Genomic DNA, 18,557 nt, shown 5'->3' on the forward strand with positions numbered 1-18,557 from the left:
TAGTAATGGTTCACATTTAGATTTCAAAGGAGTGTAAAATATTCATTGGGACATTCAGAATCTTGGCAAAGCTGCTTCTTCCAGAGATGCTCTCAGCAGCAGGCTGCAGCACTGTGTGGTGCCTAAGGTGTGGTGACATGATGTGGGCTGACAGGTGGCACTGTGGGTAAAAGGGCTAAAACTCCCATCACGCGGCCTGCTGAGACCCATTCCTATCACTCTGGCCGACCAAATGTGCTCACCTACTCAGCCACTTTATGCTCATTACTGCAATGTGATTGAAAGCTGCAGCAAAGTCACAACTGGGATGTAGCTTTGAGGTGCGCTGTGACTTAAATTAATTCCCAAGTAAAGGTAAAAGCTGTGTGCACACAGCTGGCATGTTATAGCAACAAACATTAACCTACATAAATGTCTTTTGGTAGGTCAATCATCACTCATCACTCGTGGTACCATACGTTTAGCCAAAGCAAATTCTTATCCACATTGGTGATGGACAAGGATCTTAGAACATGTACATAGTATATAACCTTTCTAGGTTGTTGTTATCCAGTATAATCTGGGATCTTAACAGCATGACATGTGAAAGTTTCTATGCCATGTCTTTGACATGAAGTCAGGACTTACAATTAGATAAATGATGAAACATTTGTTTTTCCATTAATACCATGACCTTTAGGCGACTTCCTCACCAACAGGCCCCAGGTGGTGAGGATAGGGAAACTCACATCTGCCCCACTGATCCTCAACACTGCCACGTCGCAGGGTTGCGTCCTCAGCCCTGCGCTCCTTACCCTATTCACACTCGACTGCTCTGCTATTCACAAAACAAAGATGGTTGGGAAATTTGCAGACGACACCACTGTGGTGGGTCTCATGTCTAACAATGATGAGACCCACTACAGACAGGAGGTCCACAATCTGAGTGGTGCTCCAGGAACAACCTCATCCTGAACACCAGCAAGACCAAGGAAGTGACAGTGGATTACAGGAGGTCCAGGCAGACTGAAACGATTTAGGACCATCACATCAAAAACACATAGACTCAGAAACAGTTTCTTTCCCAAAGCAGTGAAGGCAATTGTCCCCCTTCAGGCAGACACTAAACATCCCTGCTGACAATCAAACAAACCACCAGTCCATCTCATAGACCATTTCAGCACAAGCTGCACTTATGTAAATAGTACATACTACATGCCACATTCCATGTAACTATGTTCTCTTTTTCTATAAGTGTTTTTAAATTTTGTGTCTATAACCTACATGTGTATCTTTTGAGCCAGGTCTCAGTTAAATTTCATTATAGTGATTTAATGACAATAAAGAATCTTGAATCTTTCAGTTAGTATTACTGTTTCAAAATGAAGTTACAATTAGAGAATGTGATTACCGCTCAAGTTATTTTATCATCCACCGAACACAGCATAAGGGAAATTGAGATGTATCAACTACCAAAGAGCAATAAGTTTTGAATATAGCTGTATTTTGGACTTAATCTTTGTGCAAATCAGGCCTTTGAAAGAAATCTTTGACCATGTGCATGCCGAAGTAAACAATGAGTGATCCTTTGCCTCCAGCAGCTTAGAGGTTTATTCTAAGGCAACTTTTATGCTGATAATAATAATAATAATTCTTCTTCTTTTTCTCTCAGCGTTTGCTTGTCAGGGGTCACCACAGACCCCTAACAGGAAAAATTACAAAGAACTGTGCAATAACTTGGGGTTGGTTATGTTGCTGAAAAGGCAACACATGTCAATAACATGTCGCGAATCTAAAACAGATGAAACAATTTTAAGTCAGAGGTCCTTTTCCTTTTTCTGTCTCCATCTAACCCTAGATTCTGCATCTTCTTCTCTCACACCACCTGCCTTCATGTCCTCTTTCACTCCATCCATCAATCCCCTCTTTGGTCTTCCTCAAGGCCTCCTGCCTGGCAGTTCCAGCCTTAGCATCCTTCTACCGATGAACTCACTATCCCTCCTCTTTACATGTCCAAACTGTCTAGCCTCATTGGCATTATCTTCAACACATCTAACATGAGCTGTCCCTCTGATTTACTCATTCATGAACCTATCCATCATTGTCATTCCCAAAAAGAACCTCAACATTTTCATCACTGCTATCTCCAGCTCTGCCTCCTGTCGCTTCCTCAGTGCCACCATCTCTAAATCATACATCTTGTACACCTTTACTTTCATTCTCGCTGATACTCTTTTATTAATAATATTATTATTATTGATAATATTGATTACTATGATGATTTGTCCATACTCTCGATACAACGTTCACTTCTTATTACATGCCACTATTGTAGTTTTGAGTTTTTCTCGTGCTTAATACATTTTCTTTAATTTGTAGAGTATAGATTAAAATTAGTGTGCGTTTTGTTTATTAGTTGATTATGTTTAGGTGGCTTGACAGTAGATTTAATTTTAATGATTGTTACATTTTAAAAGAAGTTGTAGTTTAAATAAAGAATTTAAACTAAGTCTAAATAGTCATCCTTTAGACTGATTTTGAGAAGCTATGAGACTTATTTATGAACATCAATCTGTTTTCAGGTAGCCTAACATCGCTACATTATTATGAAGACGCGAAAATTGCATATAGAAAAATGGAGAGCTTTTGTGATGACCTCAAACAAATCTTGGCATATCTTGCAATTATGCGTTTGAAAGGAGTTCTACAACTAGAAAGAGGAATGAACATTATTATTTGTTCAACATTTTATTTTTTTCCATCAAAAGAAATGCACAGATCAGCAAAGCTATTACATACAAATCGCCAAACAATAGCAGTTCCTTATTTTTTTTGTTCATGTTTGAGGGGTAATCGGTTTATTCCATTTGTTGATTTTACACTGTATCTCGAACATTTGAAGTTATGCTGCATTCAGCAACAAAATAGGAAATACCAACGTTTTTCTTCCATGTTTAACCACAAACTAGGTACTGTATCTGGTCAGTTATCAGATCACTGTTCCAGTAACACTATTGTATTACATACAACAAAGAAAAAAAACAAAGGTTTTGCATAGCTTCATTGTAATGTAGATACAGTACTGTAAGGCACTTCATAAAGAAGTTTAGGCATTTATTTACCTTTTGCCACTTCTTTCTAGAAACGTCACTTTATTTCGCAATGTTACAACATCTGAATAAAACTTTTCTTTAAACACATTTAGCCCACTAAGTATATCTACTATACTTCTCTGCTTTTCTTTTGGCATTAAGTCTCAGGTTCGACATTCATACATTGTGCATAATATTGACTGACACATAGTCTGATAACCCCACACACCCACTATTTTTCCAAAACACTAGAAATAAATAATAATGTAAAAAGAATTGTGCAATAACTTGGGGTTATGTTGTTGAAAAGGCAACACACGTCAATAACATGTCCTGAATCTAAAACAGATCAAACAAGTCTAAGTCAGAGGTCCTTTTCTTTTTTCTGTACCAACAGTTGCGATCAACATGACCTCCTCTTTTGTTTTTAATAAAAACATTTTTTTAAGTTTCCTGTCAAACATATCCAAAGCATTGCTGGGTTGACTCTGTGTGTGTGTTGTATCCGTCTGGATAGAGGAGACAAAAATGCATCTTGCTATCCAAGCTGGTCTTCGTACTGCTTCCTGAAGCAATCTCCAGCCGGAAAGAAATCCCAGCAGCGCTCCTGATACATCTTCCACACCTGGGACTCCTGGACAACAGGAATGGATAGTTTTGTATAAATCTTTAAAAAGCCAACTTAAATAAAAGCATTAGAATCCCTTACAGGACATTTGTGTTATATCTTGCTTTTACTGCACCTTTCTTTAAATGATAAAGGTTTGCAAAAGTTTACAAAAATCACATCAGAGGGAGCAATTCTGTCTGATAGAGGATTTATTTCTCAACAAACTGAAATTGCTCTTGGTTGGTACAGTATATTATTGATTATCTCTTTTACTAGGTCCCCATTATAAATACAGAACTTGTTAATGAATATTATACACGCTTAAAAATAGTTTCAATAGTTATGCTTTAAGTAACTATGGTTGAATCTTTCTTACTGATGACCACAATGTCCACATAAACATAACTACATATTTGATGATATTTAGATTTTTTTAATAGAAGCACTTCATAACTTCTTCAGAAAAGCTCAAATATCCCTTTAAGGATTCCTCAGCAAAAGGCTTTTTGTATAGAGAAGATACTCTACCTGTCCAGTGTGCTCTGTTTCATCCTTATTGATGAGGTACATCAGGAAAAACCTTAAAAAACGCAAAAGATATCACTGTTAGTTGATAACAATCTACAGATTTCCCACATTACACACAGACAAGAGACCAAGAAAATAAACTGTGCTGTGTTTACATGTCACTTTGTTTCTAGAAAGTCAAATTCTGATGTGAGAGTCTAAACAAAGCAACACAACTCAGTCTCCATACCTGAAACACCTGCTGCTTCCAAAACCAGAAGTAAATGGCAACAGGCCACAGTATCTCTGTGGGTGTCACATCATGCCGGTTCATAATGAATACTGCATGAGAGTGCACTATCGCAAACCTATTTTCCAATAAAGTCCCTAGCATTAAATAGTAATGAAGCAAGATAATGAGGTCGTCTCGGATCCACCGGCTAGCTGACTGTTAGAGCAAATGGACTGAGACTTTCTGTTGTTGGTGATGTTATTCAGAAGCAGTGGCTAAACAGGGACCTCGAAAGTGGCACATGGGGGGGAGGAAACATCTCCTGGATCGAGTGATCTGGATCACTGCAGCTATTACTGACTTTGGCTCAAGTACTGTGCTAATGTGCTAAAACTATCAATCAAATGGTTACAGAACAGAAGCAACACATAATGGGGGGAAAATGAGCACAATAATTACCATTTTAGGTTTGTACTTACAGGTAGTTAGCCAAATTGTGCTCTTGCAAGGTGTGAGTCTCGAAGCCATGAGGCGTTGTGTCAAAGTAGTCATTACCAATGCCGCAAATGAAACACTTGGTCTGAGGGAAGAAGATAAAAATATGATTATACAATTAATGTTATTTTGCTGTATGAGATGTGTTGTATTTAGTAAAATTACTCTGAAGAAGGCATGTTAGGTAGTATATGTTGTACGTGAGAGGAGCAATATTTTTTTTCCTCATTCTTATATTTTGTCTAAGATTGTGCATATGAATTCCAAACTATTCACATAAAAATCTCTTTCCCTTTATAATTTCCCCATAAATGACCCAAATATCCACTCACCTCCATGTCCTCTTTGACTTGTTCCTGCTGGTCTCTCAGTTCTCCAAAGGCATCAATGATCAAACCTGTGTCCACAAGGAGATGTTGTGGGTACAAATAAACATAATCCTAAAGATAAACAGTGCTCTGCAAATGTACATTTGAACTATTTCACATTTTTCATGTTGCAGCTGCAAAAGTCAAGTTTTTTTGGGGGAGGGGGGTTGGGGGGGTTAAGTGATAGAGTTAAGTGATAAAAAGCATTAATGGTTTTCAAATGTATTGTACAAACAATCTGAAAACTGTAGATATTCAGATTGTAATTACACCCCCTTAGTAATTACTTTGTAGAACCATCTTTTGCTGTATGTTTCTGTTAGCTTTACCCATCTAGAGAGACCGCATTTTTGCTCATTCTTTATTACAGAATAGCACAAGCTCAGTCAGAGTTTGACTGGGCTATTCTAATACATTAATATGCTATGGTCTAAACCTATGCTCCTTAAACTAGTAGTAATTGAACTGCCTTCAGTGGTTCTCATAAGAAATATTGGTATATTTAAACATGTTTGCAAGGTAACCAATAATGTAACCAATAATCACCAATAGATAAAACAGATGAGTAGTTGGTGAGAAATCCTGACTTTCCCATCTGGAATATAATAATATAAACTTGGAAATTTCAACTTAAGAAAAAGAATGTCACATAATTAAATGGCATTCTTCAACTACTCAAGAAGCGCTAGTTGATAAGATCTTTTTTTATTATAAACTTATCATGAACCTTAAGCGTCTCGAGACCTTTGTCTCCGACAGGTTTTCTCCCAGAATTTTTATGAATTTCACTGAGTTATGCACAATATATAATAATTATCAGCATTTGCAATGGAGTGTTTTGAAGCAATAATATGTAGAAAATGATATTTAAAGTGTCATGTGTTAATATATTTAGCCAGTCGCATGGATGGCCACCCCTGGTGTATTTCCTTGATGGCTGAAATGCTAAAGCTTTCGGAGAGTGGTTGGGACATTATGTAATGATAATGAAAGTGCCCTGAAAATTGGGTATAATCGTAATCAATATAAAACTTTTCAGCAATAGTGCTACAATAAAAAATGTTTACAAAATCGTGCAGCCCGAATTTCACTTTCATCCATTCATCTGACCAGTTTCCATGTTCCTGATGCTTTATCTTTTATCCAAATATGTTAACTTTGATAAAGACCGTACGTTTACACATGACAAACCTACCCTGAATGATAGCCAGCAGGATGACAATAACAAAGAAGAAGAACGTGATGTCAAAAAGGATGCGATAAAGCTCATATGGGTCACCCGCTGGGTCCTCGATTTCATCCCCGATGCCACCTCCTGCTCTCACCCCAACGTACATGTGGAACAGGTAGCACTATGGAAACAAAATTGAGAATTGCTGTAAGTGTGAGAATAAGACACAATTTGAGTTGGAGCACAAACAAATAAATGACGACTTCCATTCACCGTCATCATGTCATCACATTTCATGTCCGGCTCATCGTCATCTGCGCTCTTGTTGTAGAACTTCCTGAAGAAGTTAAAGGCAACCACAGTGTAGAGATAGACCACGACTGCCAGCAGGCCGACTGTCAACACCAGCTACACAGGAATATGGAGAACAGTCATTATAACCTCAGAGTGTACTTTTTACATGTTTTGGTTGTAAACCTAATTAGCCTCAGCAGAGACAGATTTGACAGTCCCATTTGTTCTCTTTAACAAGGAGCACCACAGGATCTCTCTGTCTTAGAGAAGAGCAGGTGGGATCAAAAGAGCTTCAATAATTTTTTGCTAGTAATAGATACAATGTCAAACAACATTTTATTTTACATCTACCCAGACTCAGCTCAATCAAATGATATACATACATTGTTTAAGAATCTGCTAACCAAAACTTATGAAAAGAAATACAAATAAGTTGTGCAGGTATCTTAAAATATTCAACTTTTTAAACTTCCAGGAGCTAACAACAGTTAATTTAAAAATATTCCAGCATTTTGTAAGTCAGTAATTAAATAAGTTCAAAAGATCTTTTTGCTATGTATATCAATAATACAGGTCACGACACAGATGCATCCATCTATCTTTATGCCGATGACACTATTGTTTACTGTTGAGCTCACACTGCTGCACAAGCTTTTGAGCATCTGCAGTCTGCATTTAATCACATTCAGTTACAACTACAACAGCTCAGACTGGTACTAAACAGACAAAACTCAGGTCATGCTTTCTTCTAACAAAAAGAAAGTTCCTGCTGTCCTACCCTGTATTTTATCCTTAGAAGGTTCCTCCATTGAGCTTTTGTCTTCTACATAATTGGTCATTGTAATTGAAAACATAACATTTAAAGCTTTTGGAAAAACTGACCTGTTTCTATAGAAACAGATCATGTTTTTCTTAAGGCAAAAAACAACTTGCTGCTGCCAGCTTCTTGTCTCTTTAGACTATAGGGACATTTTATATTTGAATGCCCCTGCATGTACTCTTCAGTCATTCGATTCCAATTACATCTAAGTGTAACAATCGTACGCATGATTGCACTATGTGTTCTTTACTTAAATTGACTTATTTTCCTCTGAGCAGCCTTCCATTGGTACAAGTTTATCTATGAATTCATTCTTGGCTTGTTGTCCTCATATTTATCTTCCTATATGTCACCCAAACACCTCAGTCACAACCACTGATCACAGGATATCATTACTCTCTGTGTTCCCTCAGTTTGAAAACAATAAGGGAAGAAAGTCTTCTTTTACTCTGCACCATTAACCTGGAAGCACCTCAAAAATGAGCTGAAACTCTGTAATCTGATTTATCTGGGTGAATTTAATATGCCAGTCACATGCCAGTACTGAAAAAATGGCAATAGGCTCCTGTTTCTTAATCGTGCTTTTGTTTTTAATAAGGCTTCTGTTCTTAATTATAGCTTTGCAAGTGTTGATTATCTTAAACTCTATTTTAATATGCATTCGTGCATGTAACTTTTATGGCTTTATAAAATGTTTGTAACAGGTATGTGTAAAATGTCACTGTTGTGGTCGGAATTATCTTAAAGAAGAATCTAAAAATAAAGCTTTGCTTTCAGTTCATGTTACAGCACCTCAACCAAATTTAAGTCCAGACTTTGACAGGGCCAGGATAAAATTTTCACTTGTTTCTTGTTTTGGTGGGAAATGATCTTACAGGATTTCTGGGAGAGAGCGAAAGGATTTCTCAAAATGCTTTTTTGGGAAATTAAAGACTGGCCCTCTGGCTTCTTTTGGTCAGTAGTAGTTTTCAACTTGGAACTCTCTCATGGATGTAATTTTTGCTCAGTGGCTTTGTTATTGTAGAATCGTGAAGGCCTGCAGTGCTTCAGATGTTCTGGATTCTTTTATGACTCCTGGATCACTCTTCGATGAACCTTTGGACTAATTTTGGTCTGGGAAGGTTCAACACTGTTCCATGTTTTTTGCATCTGTGGATAATGGCTCTCACTGTGGTTGGCTTAAGTCTCAAAGCCTTAGAAATGGCTTTATAACTCTCCAAACTGTTCTATGTCAATGACTGTTTCACATGATTTATTAAAATTCTTTGGATCGGGTCATAACGTGTTGTTTTTAAAATATTTTAGTCTACTTCATGTCATCTGACAGGTTCTTTTCAAGTAATTTCTTGATTCTACAGATTTGGCAGTAAACAGTCCTGGTAGTAGGTAGTTAAACTGAATGAAAAGAAATGCTGCAGAAATGCATTTAATTTATGATTTAACAAAATTCCTTTATCACATAGGGGCAGGTTGGTTTGGATAGCTTTGTACCCTGAAGAAAAAAAAAATCATAATTTGAGAACAGTTTTTGTGTTTACTCAGGTTATCTTTATCTAATACTAAAATTTGCTTGGTGGCACACTTAAGTGTGAAAAAAAACCCAAAAAAACAGAAGACCTAAATTTAACAACATAGTTCATCAACAGTGATATGATTACCTTTGCTTTATTGTTTAAAATACTTCAATTAAAGGGTACTACTCTTCAAGTGCAGGACGGAAATATAATATTTTCAGCACTTCTTTCAATTACAAAACAACAGTTATAGACTGTTGATGATTTTACGGCTCTGTATTATTTTCCAAAGCAAGCGAAATGTGTAAGATACAGCCCATATAACAAATCTGTGACTATGTTTTACTGATTGTTGCCCTGTGGACTGAAACTACATCATGCACCTTACACAATCCTCCACCTCATTCCATAACTCAGCAGTGACCCCTGCCGTTTAGCAGAAGACTTGCTTCCTTCTTCTTACCTGTTTGCCATTATGAGTGACAGAGGAGAGGATTGTGCGAAGGGTCTTGAAGCCCATGGCGATGTCCAGCAGATGGGCAGCAAAGAAGAAGTTGTTGTAGTGTCCCAGAATGGACATGGTGGTGTACCAAACAAGATACAGGAATGACTATTGCAGACACAATCAGAATCAATTACTCATTAAGAAAATCACAGCTTACAATGATTAATATTTGCATTTTACGTCAAACTTACATTGTCTGTAAACACCACCCCCATTTTCCAGACGTGGTATTTTGTATCGATTGAGCTCAGCCTGGAAAAGGAAAGAAGCTGATATAAGGCACTCATATTTTTCTGTTTGCCCTCTATTTTTGCACATGCAGTTCCAGCCTAGTAGCTATTTATTGCTTCAATCTCACACCATGACACTAGCGACGCCTCCTTGGCAACCGTTTCCTCTGTGGGGTTGAAATCCAGAGCACTCTTATCCAACCCCAGCAGCTCTGCTATCCTCTCTGCTCCGTACAGGTCTCCATACTTTTTAATCACCTGCAAACAGCAGCGACAAAAACAAAGAAACAATAGAAAGGAGGGACAGTTATGCTTATCTTTAGAAGGTGTTGTCTGATTTACTTTAAAGCTTGTGTGGATTATAGATTTAACCAAGAAAACGAATACATTAAGCAACTTACTTTGCGTTTGACAAATTTATCCCAGTAGTTGTTGGGAAAGGAGCTGACAAAACCCACAAAAATACCCATCAAAATTAAAGCATTTAAAGATTACAACTCAGAGATAACAGTCATGTGATTGACTTACGGAGTATTGATAACCAGTCGGTCCCATTGTCCTTTAATGTCGTCATCAGACGGCTGCTCGGTGATATACAGGCCTGCAAACTCCAACTTCCGTGCTATCTCCTTTTCCCGCTTAAACACTACCAGAGGCACCTTAGGTACAGAAAGATACATTTTTAGGATACATTTTTGTGTACACAAGGTGGACTTATGATAGAAACACGTATGTTACATGCATTCAGCATTCATATAAGTTAATAACAGATTTTTTAGAGATATAGAGAAAATAAAATTGTATTTCAGGTCATGCTAAAGAAGTCAAAATCAAAAATATATATATATTTTTTTTAAATCATCTTTATTGGTCATTGCACATGTACATTACAACAAAATTTGTCCTCTGCATTTAACCCATCCCTTATAGGGAGCAGTGGGCTGCCATTATGCGGCACCTGGGGAGCATTCTGGGGCTAAGGGTCTTGCTCAGGGACCCAGAGTGGTAATCTGTGGGATACAAACCTGGCCCCTTGTGTCCCTTCCAGAACACAAACCTCCTGTTCTAACCACTAGGCCACTAGTGAAAACTATTAGATCAAAGTTGAATGACCATATGATTCCTGTGAGAGTTTTTATTGGTGGGTTTAGTTGTGTGGATGGTAGTTTATAATTTCATTCCTTTATGAAATCCATTTCACATCCGGTAGACGAGGGTAAAGTGGACCCTACCATGTAGTCACTGTTGCAACCTCATTAAATAGACTCAAAGTTCCGACTGTTTGTTTTTTAACTTTATTCCCAAAATATTTTAATTGATTTTGGTGATCACAGCTCTTGTTCTATAACATGCCACCCCCCTAAAATAATGCTGTATGTCATTTTCTAATTAAAATAAAAATTTTACCTAAATCATATTGTTTACCTCTTTTAAATACTGTATGTCTGCATCCTCAATTGAAAAGATCATGTGAGCCCATCCCTGTAGTTTAATTACTTATTGCTGTAATCATTAATTATTGGTACAGTTACTTATTAGGTCAAGGGTGTAAATGTATATATTTGTTCATTCTAAGAGTTTCAGCTTTCCTGCTCATTGAACACGACTATACAGGACAAACTAGTGGAGAGGACAGTTGTCCTGTCAATGGATTACCCCACCTGAGCTGTGGATATCTGCAGCTTCTTGTCTTGATAGGCTGGCAGTTGTTATTTTCCTTCCATTTTTCAATTATGTGCTACTTTGTGTTGAACTATCACATAAAATCCCAACAAAATATATGTTGTTGTACTGTGACGAATACTGCAAAAGTTGGAAGCGACTTTTATTACACAATTAGATATTTAATAAAGTTTTTTGTTTTTTTTGTCACTGTACCTTCAAATAATAGTATCCCACTACACACAGGAAAGATATGATGGTATGTAGTATTGCCAAACAACAAAGTGTTGGTGCCATGTAACCAGTGCTTTCCTGCAGGACAAAGTACTCTAGCGCTCCTTCATCCTCCTCCTCTCCGACTCTGCCTCTGCGGTTCCAGGGGTCTTCATCCTCAGAGTAATCACCGGTCACCTAAAAGACGAGTTTATTAACGTTTAATACAGCAAACAAGGTCAAACCATCAATCTAAATATTAGGATGGTTCAGAAACAAAAGTACCTTGTAGAAGAGAAGTATGAAGTTGATTGCAAAGGCAACGAAAAGTGCCAGAAAGCGCAAGTTGTAGAAATTTCTAGCCAGATAGTTCTATAAAAATATGATAAGAATATTTTCTGCATGAGTTATTTTACATACAACATAGGCAGTTGTTCTTTACAGTTCTAGGGCTTAATTTATAAAAAGGAACTTATACTACATTTCTTGTAAGCAATACATCTTTGTATATCCTTCTTATCAGGGGATCGGGTTTTTCTGTTTAAACTTGATGTAACAGGTTATGTAGATCTATAGTTGTTCATAAACAAGACAGAGGAGCTTTTTAAATACTTTTAAGTAGATAAAAACCTCCAAACAGAAGAAAGGAATGGTTTTTTTTTGTTTTTGTTTTTCCCATGATGTCGGTATTTGTCTGCGGTTTGCCTTTTTCTTTTGTCATGTTACTTCCCACGTAACGTGTGGGTGTTTGTTTATCCACTAATAAATCCAAAAACAGTGCATATTTCCTTATTTATCTGTCACCCATAACAATTTTTTACATGTTTTAATCAGCCAAAATGGTTTATCTGCCTAGAGCAAATTTTTTACCAGTCTCTCATTTGAGACAGTATTACGTCAGATAATATAGCAAAGTATGTGCTATCAATTCACCCATAATTATGGATTTAAAAAAGAAGATTAGAACATAATCTGCAGACTGGATCTTGGAACATTTTTATAAACTAGGCCCTGGTGTTAAGAGTATTTTTGGGTAAACATCTAACCAGCATCTTAGTCTGGTAAATTTCTAAGCCAGCCAGAAAGCTGGCCATGAAGGCCTTTGGTGGTTCTTTCCTCAGGCCGAGCCTCTTCTTCGGTGCTCTCCTCTCCTCTGCTGAAGGCTTTGGGGGAGATTCATCCTTGGCCTTGTCGTGGTCCTTTTTCTCACCATCCTCTGAACTGCGGACATAAATTCTGCTAGTGACAGAGTGTACAGTCTGTGAGGAGAAGTGTTTGAGGATAAAGAGTGCATGCAATAGTGTATGTAACACATACAAACACAAAATTTGGTTTATGAAAAATTACACTCACTCTCCCTTCTCTGAGTCTGATCTGTAGTCTCCATTTGAAGCCTTCTTCTTTGCAGCCATCTGTTAAAAAATTATGTTTTCAACATTTATTTTTAAGTTGAAAATACTGAAGTGCAAAAGAAATTATGGCACTATAAGAACTTTTGTCAGACTATTGCAGGCTCTCACAGAATTGCTTCCAACATCGCCCTTTGTTGAGTTGAATTCATCCTCCATTCAACTCTGACCAGCTTCCCTAACCCTGGTTACTAAAAGCAAGTCCACAGCATGATGCTGCTACCACTATGTTTCACCGTGAGAGTTGGCTCTACTTACCCAGCTTTACAGTTTATGCCATGTTTTGGTATGTTTTCAGTTTAGCCATTGTCATTGCATTTTGGATGATGGAATCGATAGACCTCATGTTCGAATGATCTTCAAATCTTATCCGGCTTTAAACTTCTTCATAACTTTATCTCTGAACTGTCTGCTGTGTTCTTTGGTATTTATAATGCTGATTGTTCACAAAGGTTCCCTAACAAATCTCTAGGGCACTGTCCATACATTTTGCCACGTGTGCCAGGATAAGAAAAATCAAAAGTGCTTGCGGGCCATAAAATATATATTTTTTATTTAAAAACAAAAAAACATCTTGTGAATATTTTTCTTTACATGCTAAACATTAAACTAAACATGCTATATTTTAGAGAAACCATTGAAGTAGTCTTATTTTTGTGGCGAAGGGACCTGTTCCTTTTAGGTTTTAAATATAAAAAAGGTTTTTACTTATTAAAAGAAAAGCATATAGTCGTTAAATTTTTAGGGGGAGGGGTCAACTGATTTTTATTTTCTTGGCCTTGGAAAGAAAAGTCTCTTCTCACCAACACAAAGAGGATTTAGGTTACTCTTTTTAAAAAAAATGTTAGCTATATTTAATAAATTCATTAAATGAAGATTTGGGTGCACCCAGGTCTGCTTTTGAGTTGCTGGGTCCTATTTAATATAAAATTAAAAAGAAAGCAAAAGCATGATTATAAAAAAGGTGAATACTTTGGGTTGTATATATCATTTTCCATTTTAGGCAGGTTTCAGTTTGTCAGTTAAAACTTAGCTCAAATTCAAAATATTGCTCTATCTGCATAGATAGCTGCCTGTGCTGGCGTGCAGTATACCCTTATTAAACTTCAGTTGGGGCCACACAAAATCAGTCTGGTGGATTCTACAGGTAATTGCTGGCACAAGATTTTATTTAGGGGTATCAGAAAACAAGGGACTTATTAATGGGTTCATCGCATGCTGCGCAATTCAGATTTCTATTTCAAAAATTGAAATCCATGTATCATTTTCCTTCCACTCCCCTCTATGCTCAATTTTGTATTGGTCTATCGCAAAATATTCAATAAAACACATTAAAGTGTGTGGTTGTACACTGACAAAAGTTGAATTGGTATAAATATTTTGCAAGGTATTATTACTGACCTGTGCCTTCTTCTGCCTGACAGCGCTGGCTATTGACGGAGCGTCTCCGACCACCACCTCCGAAATGTCCCCCAAACCTGGCTCACTCCCATGCTTGCCCTCCCTCTTGGGCTGTATGTTGAGCAGTTCTGCCAGCAGGTCAGCCTCTGTTGCATCACCCTGAGCCATCTGACCCATCTCCTCCAAAGCCGATGCACCGCTGACTTCCATTTTTTCTGGTTCCAGCACATCTCCGTGGATCCCAAACTGAGTGGGGTCCGGCATATTTCCCAAAATATCAGTCACCTTCATGTTCTTTGCCCCTTCAACCAGGCCACCCCCAAACATAGTGGTCCACAAGATGTGGAAAAAACCCCAAACCAGGCTGTAGATAAAGTGGAACAGACCAATGATGATCATCCAGAAGAAAGAGAAGAAGCCCCTCACCATCTCCCTTACACTCATCTTCCTGAATCTCCGGTACTGACGCCGCATGCTTTTCAGAGTAAGCAACTGTCGAAAATGACATAAGCTCTTTCTCATGGAAATACAGGCAATTGTGAATGCTGAGGAAGACTCCAACATGATGTTCTCCTCTTCTTCCTTCTCCTGGTTTTCCACTGTAGTCTGGTTCTCATCCTCGTCTTCGTCAGAACGCTCAACAGGATCAGGCTCTGAAATCTGAGAAGCCAGTTGCATTTCAAAGATAGTGTCCTCACAGAAGTTGACAAACAGCTCCATCTTCTCACTCTCTCCACCCTCATTGACCACATCGAATATGAACTGCCGTTTCGACTCTTTCACCTGAGGCTTTTCCCACTGCGTGCGACTCGACTCGCTGATCTCGAAGTAGACTCTCTCGATGCGCTTGGCTCCACCCATGATCTCAATACGACCCAAATAGGGCTCGAAGTAGCTGAGGACGCTTTCAGCCAGGTTAAGGAACGTCGACAGGCGAGCATCATGAGGCATATGCTCTGAGAGGTTGGTGAGCAGCACAGCTACATTGAAGCCAATGTCCTTTGCTGGTTCATGAAATCTCTCCACAAACTGCTTGTAGCTGAACATGTCATTCTCATCAGCCTCAGCACAGGAGAGAAGAAACTCGATTTCAGGCTGAGAGTACTGCTTCTGGTTCTCCATGGACTTCTGAAAATCCTTCTTGGAGATGACCCCTTTACTCTCTGAGTCGTACTCCTTAAAACTGTCGGAAGTTGTCAAGTCCTTCAGCTTGAGGAACATGTCGAAAAATTTCAGAATCATCTCCACATTACTTGAAGACTCCACCAAGGTGTCAACCATTTGCTTGCCGATAGTTCCGTTGACAACGTTACCTGTTAAGTAACAAGGCAATCGAATAAGGGAATGTCAGAAAATACAGAAACAGAAAAAGGTGTAGAGCCGAACCTTTTCACATTTTGTCATGTTCCAACCACAAACCTCAGTGTAATGATTTTATGTGATAGACTGACAAAGCACTGGAAATGACACATTTCTAAATTATTTACAAATTAATATCTTAAAAGAATGGTTTGCATTTGTTTTCGGTTAAACTGAGATGACTTTATAAAACCACCTTTTGCTGCAATTACAGCTACAAGTTTTTTGTATGTCTACCCCAGCTTTGAATCTCTAGAAACTAAAATTGGTGCTATCTATTTTCAAGCCTTGGTTTAGATCTGGGCTTTGACTGGGTTATAAGACATGAATATATGCTTTGACTTAAAGCATTTAACTGCCTTTATTTTTAATGGTGTTGTCCTGCTGGAAGTTTCCCCTCAACTCTGACCAACTTTTCTGTCTCCACTGAAGAGAAACATCAACAGCATGTTGATACCACCATGTTTTATTTTTTCTCATCTGCCCGAAGCACATCCCTAAACATATTTAGTCTGACTCCTACAAGGCATGGGCCAAATATTATTCAGCACTTCCTCCTTCCAGCAATGGCTTTCTTCTTGCCACTCTTCCATAAAGTCAAGATTTGTTGAGTTCACAACTAACTGTTGTCCTGTCCAGAGTTTCTCCCAATCGAGCTGTGGTTTTCTGCAGCTCCCACAAAGTTACCACGTCATGTAGGGTGGCAGGCGTGCCAACCGTTATAAAATGACAGATTTGAAAGTGCTTTGTGTGAGATTTAAAGATTGGGACACTGTTTGATGGCCCAACACTTCATTATCTCTGTCTGGTCTGCAATGTTCCTTGGTCTTCATTAGGCTGTTTGTTCACTAATGTTCTCTAACAAAACTCTGAGGCACTCATAGAACAGCTGGATTTATGCTGAGTCTAAATTATAAACAGGGGGGCTTACTTACAAGCAACATCTTAAGGTCATTGCGTGTACTGTATTTTATTTAGTAATATCAGAGTGAAGGGGGTGTAATACTATTGCAAGTCACGCTTTTCAGAATTTTATTTATTTAAAGATTTTGAAAACCATCTTTCTTTTTCTCTCCCAATTGCAATTATATATTTCTTTGTGTTGGTCTATCCTATAATAATCACAACAACATACATTGAGGTCAGGGGTTTTAACTTGGCAAAATGTGAAAAAGTGCAAGCGGTATGAATATGTTTGTAAGGTTCTGTGGATTTAACAGTTGGTTATATGCATTTCTAATCATGTATTGGTCAAACCTTCTAAAAGAGAGAGCATCATGACGATCATGTCCTTCTGCAAGTCCAGCAGCTCCTTCAGTAATTCAATCTGACTGGAGTCCTGTTGAGAGAGGAGCAAAACAGAGTATATTACTCAGACCACTGACGGCCTTCCTGTAAGGACTGTTCTGCACTCTTTGATAACCCTGAGCTGCATTCCAACCGATCAAGGCTGCTTCAAATTCTGCTGGGGGCCAGACAGTCCCTCAACACAACATCCATCCATCATCACCAGGGTCGATGTTATTTCACCATTCAGGAGCAGATGGCCGTTTCACTCTGACTCATTTAGAGTCTCTCTGGATCTTGTATTAACCATGCCATAAATCTAAACCTAACTTTGATGGGCTAAATTCAACCCCTTCACCTGCAACATCCTTCCATCTACAGTCAGACCTTAAGCCTTTGAGATGAATAGATCAGGTCATATATCAGTTAGCTAAATTGGCTGACGTGATTGTACTGCAGGAACATGATGTTATTCTTGAGGCTGGAGGGACCTCTAGTGGTGTTATAGAAAACATTAATGCTGTTTAGGTTTTCTAATTTTCACTGCATCAGTGGTTCCATATAAGCAATCATTCATGCATTTAAATTTTGACTAAAAGCAGCTTATATATCCAAATTACATATCTAGATTTATTTAAAGCAACATTTCGAAACTATTTATGTATCTATAGAAAGAAATATTTACGACAGACAATGCAGTTCGACTGACATTAACTAGTATTGGATTTTACTTCCAACTTAGAGAATTTCAGATCAGGCTTCTTATTGCTTTGAGATGACTTTTTGCAGCTGATACCTTGGCTTTGTGGCTAAGTTTTTACAGCTGCATTATTTATAGAGAACTGGAATATTGACAAATATATTATTTAATCTAAATACTAGTTAAAATATCAAGTGATGGGTAAATTAGCAAAAACATTTATCTTCCCAAAAGTTGTCCTGCAAATAATGTCTATAGAATGAATAGATTTCCCTTAGCAAAGTCAAATATTTCAGCTTCATTTTGGGAAGTGGTTGTCAATCACACAAATCAGAACAATAAGGATCAAATTTATCTCTGCAGCTTCACTGCTGACATAAAGTAAATACCTGGGATAACTTCATCTGCATGTTGGCAAAAACATGCAGGAAGCCCACAACTGCATCCCACAGCCTGCTGTGAGCCAGACTCTGCTGATTACCTATGCATGGACCCTGAAGTACAAAGCATATGGTTGACACAAAGAAAAGAGAGACATGGGTAACTGTGGAGCAGTGTGTTTTGATAAAGTACCTGTATATACTCCGTTAAAGAGTTGAAGACCTGTTTGGCCACTGCTAGCGCTCTGGAGAAGTTCCTCTGCCCAGCCTCATCAATGACATCTTTGCCAGAATAATACCAGTAGAAATCACTGATGGACTCCTAAAAG

The 18,557-nt window shown here is 38.0% G+C and overlaps 1 protein-coding gene across 1 annotated transcript in view; it reads right to left on the reverse strand.

Annotated features, from left to right (window-relative positions):
• Positions 1-2,711: 2,711 nt before the first annotated feature.
• The window catches only part of LOC124855599 (ryanodine receptor 3-like), a 144,037-nt gene continuing 128,191 nt past the window's right edge, over positions 2,712-18,557 (reverse strand). Inside the window, exons 86-104 of the mRNA XM_047345570.1 lie at positions 18,422-18,550; positions 18,238-18,342; positions 17,119-17,200; positions 14,503-15,815; positions 13,046-13,104; positions 12,739-12,913; positions 11,978-12,064; positions 11,696-11,890; positions 10,346-10,476; positions 10,219-10,261; positions 9,948-10,075; positions 9,779-9,839; positions 9,546-9,692; positions 6,728-6,862; positions 6,479-6,635; positions 5,248-5,312; positions 4,900-5,000; positions 4,210-4,261; positions 2,712-3,705 (exon numbers count right to left, since the gene is read on the reverse strand). Of these exons, the coding sequence (XP_047201526.1) occupies positions 3,610-3,705; positions 4,210-4,261; positions 4,900-5,000; positions 5,248-5,312; positions 6,479-6,635; positions 6,728-6,862; positions 9,546-9,692; positions 9,779-9,839; positions 9,948-10,075; positions 10,219-10,261; positions 10,346-10,476; positions 11,696-11,890; positions 11,978-12,064; positions 12,739-12,913; positions 13,046-13,104; positions 14,503-15,815; positions 17,119-17,200; positions 18,238-18,342; positions 18,422-18,550 (3,261 nt within the window). The 3' untranslated portion in view covers positions 2,712-3,609. The remainder of the gene's footprint in view (positions 3,706-4,209; positions 4,262-4,899; positions 5,001-5,247; positions 5,313-6,478; positions 6,636-6,727; positions 6,863-9,545; positions 9,693-9,778; positions 9,840-9,947; positions 10,076-10,218; positions 10,262-10,345; positions 10,477-11,695; positions 11,891-11,977; positions 12,065-12,738; positions 12,914-13,045; positions 13,105-14,502; positions 15,816-17,118; positions 17,201-18,237; positions 18,343-18,421; positions 18,551-18,557) is intronic.

Source organism: Girardinichthys multiradiatus, chromosome 19 (assembly GCF_021462225.1).
Source record: "Girardinichthys multiradiatus isolate DD_20200921_A chromosome 19, DD_fGirMul_XY1, whole genome shotgun sequence".
NCBI lineage: Eukaryota > Metazoa > Chordata > Actinopteri > Cyprinodontiformes > Goodeidae > Girardinichthys > Girardinichthys multiradiatus.